This window comes from Cyprinodon variegatus, unplaced genomic scaffold (assembly GCF_000732505.1).
Source record: "Cyprinodon variegatus isolate N-32 unplaced genomic scaffold, C_variegatus-1.0 Scaffold1711, whole genome shotgun sequence".
Lineage (NCBI taxonomy): Eukaryota > Metazoa > Chordata > Actinopteri > Cyprinodontiformes > Cyprinodontidae > Cyprinodon > Cyprinodon variegatus.
In genome coordinates, this window is record NW_015152164.1 from 68,364 (window position 1) to 81,654 (window position 13,291).

At 36.5% G+C, this 13,291-nt stretch overlaps 1 protein-coding gene across 1 annotated transcript in view; it reads right to left on the reverse strand.

Moving 5' to 3' along the window:
- The window catches only part of LOC107104376 (solute carrier organic anion transporter family member 5A1-like), a 46,964-nt gene that overhangs the window by 16,834 nt on the left and 16,839 nt on the right, over positions 1 to 13,291 (reverse strand). Inside the window, exon 2 of the mRNA XM_015404368.1 lies at positions 807 to 939. Within this exon, the coding sequence (XP_015259854.1) occupies positions 807 to 939 (133 nt within the window). The remainder of the gene's footprint in view (positions 1 to 806; positions 940 to 13,291) is intronic.

The following is a 13,291-nucleotide window of genomic DNA, read 5'->3' on the forward strand; positions in this document are numbered from 1 at the left end:
CAGATCAAGGTGCTGCATAAATGTAATGTAGAATGAAAATCAAATATCATTTATAAATAATTGAAGCTATCTGCTGGATGGAGAACCTCCACCTCAGTTTTTACTCTTTTGTAGCTTTTTGTTTTGTTTTGTGCTAAATCCATCAACTCTGACCAGCTTCTCACACCTGAGCATCTCTGCAGCTCCTCCAGAGTTACCATGGACTGCTTTTCTGATAGTGAACTCTTTGCTCAGAATGTTTGTTTTCCAATTAGGGCAAGTTTGCAGTAGTGCTATACACGTTTAATTTTCTAATATTAGACTGAAAATCCCTGAGAAATTAAGAGCTTAGTATCATTTATTTAATATCACAATCATACTCTAAACCTCCTCCCTGACCTGTCTGCTGTGTTTCCAGGTCTTCACGATGATAATTGGTCTGTGATGTTCTCTAATAAACTTTTGAGGCCAGAAACAGAATATCTAGATTATTGGTGTAAGGGCAAAGTGGATGGATGGATGGATGGATGGATGGATGGATGGATGGATGGATGGATGGATGGATGGATGGATGGATGGATGGATGGATCCTGTAGCAGAACAGGATCACCTCTACTCTGTTTAAAACTCCATGCTCTCTCAGCTTCTTATATTAACTATGATATTGAATTATTTTGTGAATTTAAGTTTTAATTTCAAAGCATTGGATACATATTCATCATTTCAATTAAATAAAATTAAGATCTATATAAAATCACAAATTATATAAAAACACATTACTTGTATCTCCATTATCATCAACTTTATTTGCAGCTGATTGGTCTCACCAGTTGCCGATGAAGCGAGGATCGCTCTGGTCGATGTTGACCACGGTCTTGGGGTCGACGTAGAAACCAATGAGGACTCCTCCCAGGAGGTAACCAGCTGCTGGGCCCAGTGCTCCCATTACATACATGATGGCTGGAAACAGAAGAAAAGGACAAATGTAGCGTTTCATCGCCACTAGGGGACACAAATACTCTAATGTAGCATTTTAAAATATTTTTCTATTAAGGTTCTTGTTTCCACTAATTTAGCTGCTTCTCTCGCCAAGATATTTGCACTTATGCGCAGTAAAAAGTTGAAGAGTTAATCTGTCTTTCATGTGAAAACCTTCTATTAAAAGACTGTTGTGTCGTAGTACAACAAAGACTTGGTTCTTCCACATATTCTGTATCTAATAAGCAAATATATCACATTTTATTACTCTGAGAAGCCCTATGAATCAGCTTTTATATTGAAATGTTTATGAACTCACTGACATCTGCTGATTTTGAAGGACTTATGCAACAATCCACACCATGACTATTCAAACAATAAGAGCTGTGCACAAAAGGGCCGTGTGTCCCTGTCCAGTATGCAGATCATATGACTGGGCAATAAGGGCCCAGCTAGAGACTGGGAGTTAAGATTTCTCCAATTAGAGGGAATTAATGTGGTTAAATCCCTGGCTCGGGTTGAAAGCAAACACAAAAATGTGATGGCGTGACTTAGAACTCAAAGCTGGGCCAGGCACAGAACCAGATGAGGCTTAACTAACCAGGTTCATGTCACTGATAATGTTCTGTTTAAATAGGGACACTTAGTTTTATTCTCCAGTCTTTTACACATACAGTTCTTGATTTTTTTTTTTACAATACATTTTTATTGAGAAGGTCTCCACAAAAAGAGTCAAATCTGGCACATTATACCACTGACGCTCATGTCAAGCTATTCTAAGCTAGTCTTAAATATGTACTTTTGGGTCATTTAGCACTCTACTGAGGGCAAAACAGTTCTATAATAAGCAGGTAAATTAGGCAAGGCAAGTTTATTGGTACGTACAAAGACAATTGAAAGTGCTTTAAATGAATGAAACAACAAAATAGGGGGAAAAAAGCAGATTAAAGTAAATATAGATAAAAACATGATAAAAGCAGGCTGCAAAGCAAATAAACCTGTTTGACTGCAACCTTAAACTACTAATATCTCAGTAAAAAGGCAGCTCTAAATGGGTTTTTCCTTTGACTTAAAAGAACTCAGGATTTCAGCACTTTTCCAGTCTTCTGGGAGTTTGGACCAGATCAGTGGAGGAACTATGCTGCTTCTCCATGTTTGGTTCTAGTTCTGGGTGAACAGAATAGGCTGGAACTAGAAGACCTGAGAGGTCTGGCTGGTTGATACACAGACAACAGATCTGTTATGTATTGAGGTGCTGATCCATTCAATGATTTATAGTCTAACAGAAGGATTTTAAAGTTTATTAACCACAGGGAGCCATTGTAAAGACATAAGAACTGGGCTGATGTGCTCTAATTTCTTAGTTCTAGTTAGAACACAGGCAGCAGTGTGTTTGATCAGTTGAAGCTGCCTGATGGACTTTTTAGGCAAAAAAAAAGTCCATTAGGCTTTTGATAACTGCAAAACACTGTTGCCGTTCAATCAATTGATCAATTCTACTGAAGATGAATGCATGAATAAGTTTCTCTACATCCTGCTTGGACATTAGGCCTTTGATCCTGGAAATGTTCTTCAGGTGATAAAAGGCTGACTTAATAACTGCCTTTATGTTGCTCTGAAGGTTCAGGTCTGAATCCATCATGACACCAAGATTTCAGTAATAATAAGTGGTTTCTAGCTGTAGTAGCTGAAGCTGTGAGCTAACTCTAAATCTCTCAGATTATTATCCAAGATTTCTTTTACTAAGTTTGAGAAAATTATGGTGCATCAACATATTGATCTGTTCTCTAATGCTTTTATGGAAAATAAAACACTACGCATCACAATAAAAAGAAAATATGTTCAATAGGATGTTCAATAACAGCCTTTAATGCTTTGCAAGACTCCTAGATTAATTGGCGGGGCTGATATTAATGTTTTAGCCAGTGAAGGGCATAATCCCAGCAGCATTATTACATTTTTAATATAATGTTCTATTTTCCTTCAAGCTGAAATGGGATAATTAAAACATATTTATTCAAAGGGGAGCAATTATTGAAGCTACAGATCTACAACCTCTAATGAAGCTCTTACACTCGTTAACATCTGGGGGCAGTATTGCAATTGTGACTTACTTGCCAACTTCCATTAAATACGAAAAGAAAAAAGTAGAAAACAGAACCATATCTGTCACTACCTGATCCACAGCGGAAGCACGATTCAAACATCATCTCATTTCTACATGTGCAAGCAGATTTTCCTCCAGATCGCCATAAATAATGTAATTATGGTACTAAAAGTACTTTTTTCTATCCTTAAGTCACTGAACAATGCTAATACAAATCTTTAAGACATTTTCATGACTTTTCTGAGACAATTTGATGCTTTTTTAATTTTACTCAGTCTGACAGCATGTCTGACATCACCTTTGGACATGCTCCGAAAATATGATTAAACCATGTTTATCTACATTTTAGTTGTTTCTTCGCTTAGATTACACACTATATCCCATAATTTTAACACGACAGGAAAACATAAAACTCACAACTAGATTTAGGTTTGAATCCAAAGCCGAAGAAGTTAGCTCCCGGAGATAGCGTTGGATCCCATTTCGCACAGACAAGTGATAAAACAGAAAGGATCAAGGAAAAAATTATTAACCTTTAATACATTATAGTTTAATACACTTATTATCTTTATGGAGGGAAAAACTTAATTTAGGTCTTTTTTACAAATTAAAATCAAGGGCTACCCGGATGTATATGTGGCTGCACATGTGCAAATAAGCTGATGGTACAGATAAGGTAGCAACACCATCAATCAAATGTTATATCGTTTTTGTGCATTCGTTTTTTTTTTTACAAATGCACAATGAAAACATTTGATTGATGGTTCTGTTCTCTGCTTTACTGCTGCCAAATGTTTAGGAATATAACAGCTTTATCATGAGCTGGACAAGCCTTTAACTTGTATTCTCACGGATGAAATATCTCATGCCACATGTATGTTTGCATTGACAATAAATCTAAATATTAAATGTATTCACATTAACTGACGTATATCTACACATTATATCTTATTTTACCCCCACATGCTTGCTGCATCCTTGCTGGTTGAATAGGAGAATTTACGTAAACAGTTTCTGGGTTTGACTAAGAGTTAAAGATGAACAGTTGTACCATTGTGCATCTTCAGCACCCATTCTCATTAAGTGGGGTGTAGTTTAAGCTTTGAGTTTGGTGGTGGGACCTACTTTAGTTAATTTGTATAAAAGTGACAAAGTCACAAAATAGCATAATTTTTTATGCAAATCTGTTATCAAAATGTTTTGTATGGCCCAAAGAGCAACCATAAGTATTTATGATGCCCCATTTAAATGTTTATAAATCAGGATAATAGAGCATTACTATGAGAAATTATAAATTTGGCTTATGAATGTGAATTCTAGTTGTAGCAGCCAAAAATTTTTAAACATGATCACATTTCCCACCAATTCCTATTACCTCAAAACCCAAACCTGACATATTAAAACTAAATTAAAATTGCTGGGTATGATTCCCGTCATTAGAAAAGGCTCAGAGTAAAAGCTGTTTTTATGCATCAGTCTCTTTGCAGAAAACAGCAGACTGGTCCAGTCTCAATATTTCAGAACCAGACTTCCCAAACCCAGTTCCTCTCCACACTGAGACCAACAAGCAGCTGCAGCATCCTGGATCCACTCCAATACTAAACTACACAACAGCTTTGGAAAACTATCCAACTCAAAGCTAGAAGACAGACGGAAACAATGAGGAGGCTTTCTGAGTGTCTCCATGGTGATTTCCTACAGTAAGACCTATTTCAGGAGGTCCAGACTGAATTGGGACAAAACACCATTCAAGTATGCTGCCCACTCTCCATGAGCTACAAAACCCCTTAAGTCTTCAGGGTTTGCTACCTTCAGCATGTTCAAATATCTTGATTTCTATCTTTCTTAAAAGAAATCCTATCCATATTGGATAGAAGGGATTTCGATAAAACTCATTATATTATTTTAGACATTTATTATATTCTTAATGTGGTTGTATCACCTTTAACGTTTTGGCGTTGAAGTGCTTTGATTGGTAAATGATAAAAGGTGTTGTGTTACTAACTGACATGGAAAGAACCACCTTACAAAACTTTAATGAGATCTTAGATCACAAATCTGTAAGTCCCTTTTAAGGTTAAAAAAACATTTTTTTTTTTTTTTTTTATTAAAATGCGTGTAAAAATGAGCAATATGAAAAGATACACATATTGTAGATGATTTGCATTAGTTGACGTATCTAAAATCAACATTAAAATAGTTTAGTATAGTTTCATTTTATCCAAACATATCAAAAACATAGTCACATTGTCTTGATGAAGAAAAAGCTTATGAATACCTTTCTGCTTATGAGAAATATAAACTATACTTTACTTAACACAAATAAACAATTCAATAATAATAGAACAAAATATAAATCCCTTACAAGTATTCCTTTTATTGATTTTGTGGAATAGGAAATAACTTCTGGATACAATCCGGTAGTGATTTATGATTTTGCTTTGTGGATTAATTTCAATGTTATATAATATACAAAAATCTTTAAATTTTGTTAAATTATTTTAGTGGACTAGTATGATCATAAAATCCTGTTTTATAAACATATGACTCTTTTAGTTGCAATATAATCTTATATAATACATACTATATAATCTTTTCTATTGCAGTTTTGTAAGCTGTTCCCCATAATTCCACACAGTTTGTTAAATAAGGGTCTACCAGTGAATAATGGATTAAATACCAAACTTTTCTATTTAGCATTTGTCTTGTTTATTGCAAATTGACTTTTTAAGTATTCTATATGCCGTTTGCAGCTTAGTTTATAATCAGTTACTGCTCTCCAAAATGCTGTCTTCCTAGAATAATGCTTTAAAACAGACTCCAAGTCATCAGAACAGTATATCCTATAATTCACCTTTTGCATACACAGCATTTAATGATCGGGGTGTTTCTAATACTAAACACTAAAACATAAATTGGTCCTCCTAAATGTCAATCATTCTGGTGATATGTTAATGTAACATGTTTACGTGCATGCTCGTCCTCGTTAGCTATCTTTTTCTGCATTTGCGCACTTTCAGGCGTATATATCTGTGGTGCGCTATGGTTTCAGAAAGTCATTGAAGCTCACCTTTCTCACTGCGGTTCTTTGAAAATGGCCAAGGGTCATAAGAGGAAAAGTGTCTATGAAGTGTATGACAAGAAAAGAAAGGCCTCAGAAGAGGCACGGGGAGCTCTCCTTGCAAAGCATTATGGGATTTGCTGTCACAGTGGCCTGATATCGCCATAGGCTGTCGTTACCGGACAGTGGCGACTAAGATGGCACAAACACCGTGCAGTGCAGGAGGAGTTATGTGACCAACGGGGAGCATAAAGCAGTGATCATCTGTCCGAACTGTCAGTTAACTGAGTTTTCCTATAAAGTCCCTGCTCTATATAGTGATGAGGGCAGACATTTAGACATACTAAGCTGGTCTGAGCTATGAGAACAGCAACTTTTAAACAGAGCGTGGACAGGGAGAAATACGCTTGTGTATGCCCTGGCACGTGTTTAATAGGTGTTCTCCTCTTGGGAGCGGGTACAGGGTTGTACACACACAGCCAATTTTGTCTCTCCAAAAGGCTTTAATGAATATAAAAGGATGCAGCTCTGAGGCTGTTAAAATATTCCCAGAAATGTCAACATCATCACAAACTATTTTCAGATTCCCCATCACTATCCTCCTTTATTGCATCACCAGAAAGATGCAACCGATGCTCAGGATGATAAAACATAAGGTCAGCACAAACGGCTCAGCCTTCCCAAAGGGATTCAGCTGCATCATGGATAATCCTACATGAGGCAAAGGGAAAGGAAAACCCTGAACTGGCCTCCAGCCGTGTTACGCAACGTGATGCAGACCGCCGGATAACCAGGACCCAGATCCTGAGCAGGCGCTTAAAGAGGGAAGAAAATGTGAAGACAGCATAAGACTAAAAGGGGGGGAAGGAGATAAATTCTCCAAACGTGTTGCAATAGTTTCATTCCTGGTGGTTAAATATGAGGGGGGAAAAAAAAAAAGATTTTCATCCTCAAAAACCCACTGATTTTATTCTTTAATAATGTTTTTATTCAAATTATGATTTTAATGTTGCCGAAAATTGTTACATTTTTGAAGATTTTCAGCAAAAACAATATAAATATTACTAAAGATTTCTTGAAATAAGTTTATTTAGCCTTTATTTGAATAGGTCAATTATGTATTTTTACCCTCAAAAAAAGACAATTACATATAATGCACTTAAATAAGAGACTGCAGTTGTTTTTTTCTTATTTAAAAGTAAATTGTCTTATTCCATTGGCAAAGTGTCTCCTTTACCTGCTCAATTTAAAAAAGCACTTATTTTGAAGAACATTTACCTACTTAGATTTCAAATTCAGCAGTCTTGTTTTGTTTAAACAACAGCTGGGAAGCACATTTAATTTTTAAACTAACTTATTATTTAAAACTACCAGAAAAAAATGAAGATTTTGATTAATTTTATTAAAGTCAAATATGCAGGAACTGCAAATTACCTGCAGTTTTTCTTGTTAGTTTATGCAAAACTGGAGTTAGTTTACAATCTAGCTGCAGAAACCTTCACAAATAAGAACAGTGCAGGTTTCTATAAAAAAAAAGAAGAAACACATGCACAAAAATTTTTAAATCACAAAACTTCTGCAGATTGCAGTTGCTCAAAAAAAACACAACAAAAAACAATTATTTGAATAAAAGGATGAAAAGGGCGTAAAATGTTGAAATCAAATAGAAGAGACCAACACATGAGAGAAGAGAGAGATCCAGATACAGCAGCTGAAGAGACAGGAAGCAGACAGACATAGATAGACAGATGAGCGGTGGACATCAGCCTGCTGCTGCTGTTGAGGCAGCAGTGTTTCTGCTGATGGAAGAAACGCTTCTAATGGTATCAAACCAACTGATTTTCAGCCTCATCGTTCCCGTCCATTACAGCCATAAGCAGGATAGGACTCTGGTTCCTGCAGTAATGCTCCATCCTGCAGCCAGAGCCCCTGCTGCAGTCAAGCTTTCCTCAAATTGGGCTGCAGTTCTCAGAAACACACATGATTTAGTAATTCATGACTAAATGTGTGGCCAGGGATTTAAAATGAAGCCTAGTCATATCTCTTCAGCTCTATTTAGGTCAACAGTAGCCACAATTGAAAGATTGGCATCCAGACCTTCACTGGATCAAAACTGTGATTATTTTAACCAATATTGTGATTTTATTTAAATTTTTCTTTGCACTAACCCCAAACTAGTGGATGCTTCACCCCAGGCTTTCAGTACTTTAAAAGCTTGCTCTTCCACAGTCCATTGTTGCAGGACTTTACTGTAACCTTTGTGCAAAAAAGTTGCACCCTCAACACCCATATATAGATATTGAAGCAACTCTATCTTTCTGTGTGGCAGCTAACCCACTTTAAGTGTATTACTGTCACCTAAAGGGATGGAGTGAGAAATTGAGTGTCTTGCTGTTATTAATTCTAATGCGAGTAAAATTGAGTGCAATTTAAAAATTCCATTTTGTTAAATTGTGATAATACTGCAACTATAGTTAATTGCTCAGCTCCAGTAAAAACATTACCTGTCATGAAACAAGAGCTCAAACTAACAGTCGGTTTGCATCCAGTCATGTTTTGGAATGATAGCCTAATAAATTTTTAAGTTTTAATTGTTTATTTAAATCTGACTGCAATAAAAAATAGAAAAAACAATCCCTTTACTGTCCCTATAATGGGGAGATTTTGTTGTAACAGCCGCAAAGTGACAGGCATTATAAAGGGTCCCACAGGTATATACAATAAGAAGTGTATATAGAAAAAAATAACGTAAATAAAGTTGAAAAATAAAAGGAAAAAATACAGTACAGCACGAGCAATAAGATGTATTTCATTTAAATAAAGTGCAGCCAATAAAAGCATAAATAACTAATGAACTAAGTGAATAATATTGTTAATTTAAATAAACAGAAAACTGCAAGGATTGTTCCAACACCTTTAACGCCGCTGCCAACATGGAGCCAAATGTCTTTCAAAGACGAGAGCAAAGATCGATCCCTTTACGCAGAAGGAAAGGAGTGTTTGGAAGAGTAAAGCTCTGGCTTTTTAAACAGATTGGCACTCTGTCATACGTAAAGCATGGTGGTGACAGCAGCATGCTGAGGGCCTTCCTGGCTTCCTGTGATACTGGTGTATTGCACAAAGATGAAAGCGTTAATAAATACTGAATCTAAATATTTCTGCTTTACTTAAGAGCAACAGCTTTATGACTGAGACATGGACACAGCTGGTAGTTCAACTGAAACACATTAAAACCGTTTATCTAATGCAGAACATGACATGTCAGCCCCAGTGGTTAGCAGGTGTTATCTATAGGCACCTTACAGCAAAAAAAAGAGGATGATTTCTTCATACAGACCCATTCCATGTCAGCTACATGCCGTCAAATTAATACTACTTATTAAACAATCCAGTCACTTTCAGTTTGTTACTCAAATTTGTTCAAAGAATTTCTAATAAAAAAGCACATTTTAATACTAAATGCATGAAGAAATAAGGAATGGATCAAGACTTTTAAAAAAAAATATATATATATATAAATCCCTGAACTGAACATTTAACCTAGAAGGATGACTTACTTGCTTATTTAACTTAACTTTTTTTTTTTCAATCAGAATTTTTCTCTTGCCTTGCAGAAGCTAAACTGTTCTGTTTCCTTTCTGCCCTTAGAAAAAATCTACATGATGCCTTGAGTTTAACACTCTGATGTGACATTTCATCTCTGACTCTTCTGCTTATTCACCCACAACCTTTGGCTTCCGAGGTTAAACATGCAATCTGATATAACTCCTGGCAGCCTTGCATCAGAACTATAATCTACTCAAATGCATAAATATAACATCCCCCATCACTGCATCCCCATCATCCAGAGCCCTGTAGTTACAAAGTGAACATTTAACATGCAACATGTTACACAACAGGTACATAGATTGAGCCAAGCAGTCTGATCTGGTCGGATCTAGTTTAAAACAGCGCGGTGGAGTGAGTCATGTTTGGAGGCTGGAAAAAATCGGCAGCTGGCAGTAAGCAGCAGGTAAAGAATTATGCATCCTAGATTGTATCCTGATAAAGCTCTTCATGTTTGTGTGCTCTCTGAAACAAAGAATGTCTCCACAGAAGATGCACAGGTTGATTTTTATGTGAAAAGGATATTTGCTCAATTAAGTCAGCTTTTAATTTGAAATATGAAATATAGACGGAGAGAAGCAGTGAAGTCTGTGTATAAAATACCAGAGGCTGGGAGTTGAACGTAGCACCTTCTTGCTGCGAGGCAGCCGTAAAAACAGCTGCATGGCAACGCAGCCCACACAGAACATCGTCCACAACAGGCAGAAACAGCATCAAGCAGCCTTCTCTCATAGCTTTCCATGGAAACACTTGACAGTTACATCGACAAAAACAAAATGAATGTTCTTTTTTGCTAAATTGAATAAGGAATCCTCGTATTTATGAGCTATTTGATTTCATTGTGATCTAAAAGTTAAAAGTGGACAGAAGATAAATGACAGGAGATAGGGTGGATTGCTTTCATTGAATAACAATATAAACAACAATGTTTTAATAGATCAATAATCCACTAAAAATGGCCGATGTTTAGAAATATTTACGTAAGACTGGACAGCATTTAAAGATTAAACATGCTTAAATCTCTTCAGAAGTGTTTACAGATTTGGTCAACACAGTGTCCTGCTATACCTGAAAGCAGAATGGGCAGCTGGACATGCAAAGTTTAGGCTGATCGGACGCTGCAGGAAGCTGGATTTGGATGTCGGGAATTTTTTTCCAGTATCTGTGATTCTAAAATTCATCTTGACTTTGTTTCAGGTGAGTTTTTCTGCTCAATGAGAAAGCTGTACACCTTATAGATGGAGAATGATGCATATGTTAAAGTTGTGGTTCGGATCCGTCTTTCTTAGCTTGAGAAACCCTAGAAGTTTCCAAATAGGACAGTTGAGCGATTGCCGGGAGTCGTCTTTGTTTTCACGTCACTTTTTAAAAGAGACATGAATTTATGTCGCACCTATACTTAAAACTGATTTTTATTAAATCAATTGGTTCCATTAAAGTAATCAGTGTGTCAACAAAAAAAAAATCTTAATATCATCAGTACCCTTTTAAAAGCAGAGTGAATTAATTTTCCAGTAACGATTTAACCAATAAAGTCTAAAGAAACAATCTAAACCAGCCTGACCTGAAAACTACAATTAACTTCTACTACAGGTCGTTTTTTAACACAAGACCCTGCTGACAAGAAAAGTAGCTCTATTAAGGTTCACTTTGAGCTGAATTCTAAAATAGAAAACTGAATATCTTACAATAATGGAAGAAATTAAGAATCCATCATACAATTCAATATATTAGAGAAGTAACTTTAATATTAAAATTCTTCAGAAGCAAGAAATCAGCAGCACCAACTATCAGGCACTGGGTCAGACAAATGTTAAGACAACTTTACCCCTGGAACGTATAACATATCGCCTAAAAGGAAAAGGTGATTTATTTGAAAATATATGGAGACCCTTTATGACTTTTGTGGAAGGCATGGACTTATCTGAAGACGACGAGGACAATTAAGCAATACCAGCTTGGAAATCTGGTTGATATCGGAGCCTTTGTAACCAGTTTGTGTCTCTTGCTGAAAAAAGTGTAAAAGTATTGAAATGCAGATGTGTAACTGAGAGGGTGTTTGTTTATGGTATGGTTCTTGTACTTGCTTTTTTCCAATAATGTTTTAGTTGATGGCAGAGATTTGGTTCTCTGAAGTTCTGAAAAACATTTTAATAAGGATTAGCCCTAAATTTTGACTGGACCGCCGCAGCACCTCACCTATTTTCTGTTGTGAATTTGGAATCCCTATCTTGTTGAAAACCCAGTTTCCAGTAAGATTCGGTTTTACAAATGGACTCATATCTTACCCTGAAGTGCATTGGTACACAGAGGAACTCAGGGTTAACCTTTTACAGCAATCAGGCCAGGTCCTGAGACTGCAAGAGTAACCAGAGTCATCATCCCACCACCAACGCGCTTTACAGTTTAAAGAAGGCATTCATGCTAAAATATGTGTTTTGTTTTGCTGTGGCTTTGGTCAAACCCTATCAGACAGACAGACGGACACTACACTATATAACAAGCATTGTGTTTTTTTTTTTATTAGTAGCATTGACTGGCTACTGCTGCTGCTTTTCTACCATGTTTGGATGTTATTTATCTATTTAAATCACCCTCTATGAAAACATCCTGCCGTAGAGGATCCTTTAGAAAATCTGCTGATTCTGATTACTAGGTCCAATTAATCAGCACATTCCTGTTCCCTAAAATGATTAAAAGCACCCTTCTCTAGCTCCTACTCCTGCTGTTGCTGGTGTGTTGCATCAGCGTGGCCTTAAATGATGGCAGAAACTGCCTCCTCTAGTGTTGCTGCAACAGTAAAAAAAAATCCCTTCAAACTGGACGTGCACAGCTTGTATTAGAAAACAGATCAATGCCAGCTGTAAATCAGAGAAAATCTACATAAGACTCAACTGATCATAAATGTAAAGCATAATTTCCAAATTGCTGCACATTTGTATACGTGAAAGGTCATTCAACAAGGTAAAAGCTTGTTAGCGTTCAATCGGCTAATGTTTCACTGGCTGTTAGCCAGTCATTCGTTGGGTTTATTTATGTCATACAGCCCTGAAGCAGCACTTTTTCCTACACAACAGTCTGAGTAAATGCTGAGCGAGGAGCCATGTGGCGCTTGCTTTGTGGAGACAGACACCATGGAGGCCACGCCGACCTGGGTCGAGATGGAAAGAGGGCATAGACAATGAGATTCGGACTGCTTTTTCAAGGCTATATGCTGACACAGCACTGTCTGCTCACAACTTCCTGACAATTTTGCAGCTCCAGCATCAAACTCCATGAAGACCTGTGTGAAATATGTATTCACTTGGATGCCATTTCTTTTAGAAGACAATTACTTTGTACACAGAGCCATGTTTGTCTGTACAGAGCATCAACAAAATGTTGTAGATCAATTTGGGATGTGATGTCTGAAAGGTGACAGCAGAAACTGTCAGTTAAACTAAATATCTTTACGAACAATGTTTGGACATGCCTTTGATTATCAAAGGTGTAAATATACACACACACACACACACACACACACACATATATATATATATATATATATATATATATATATA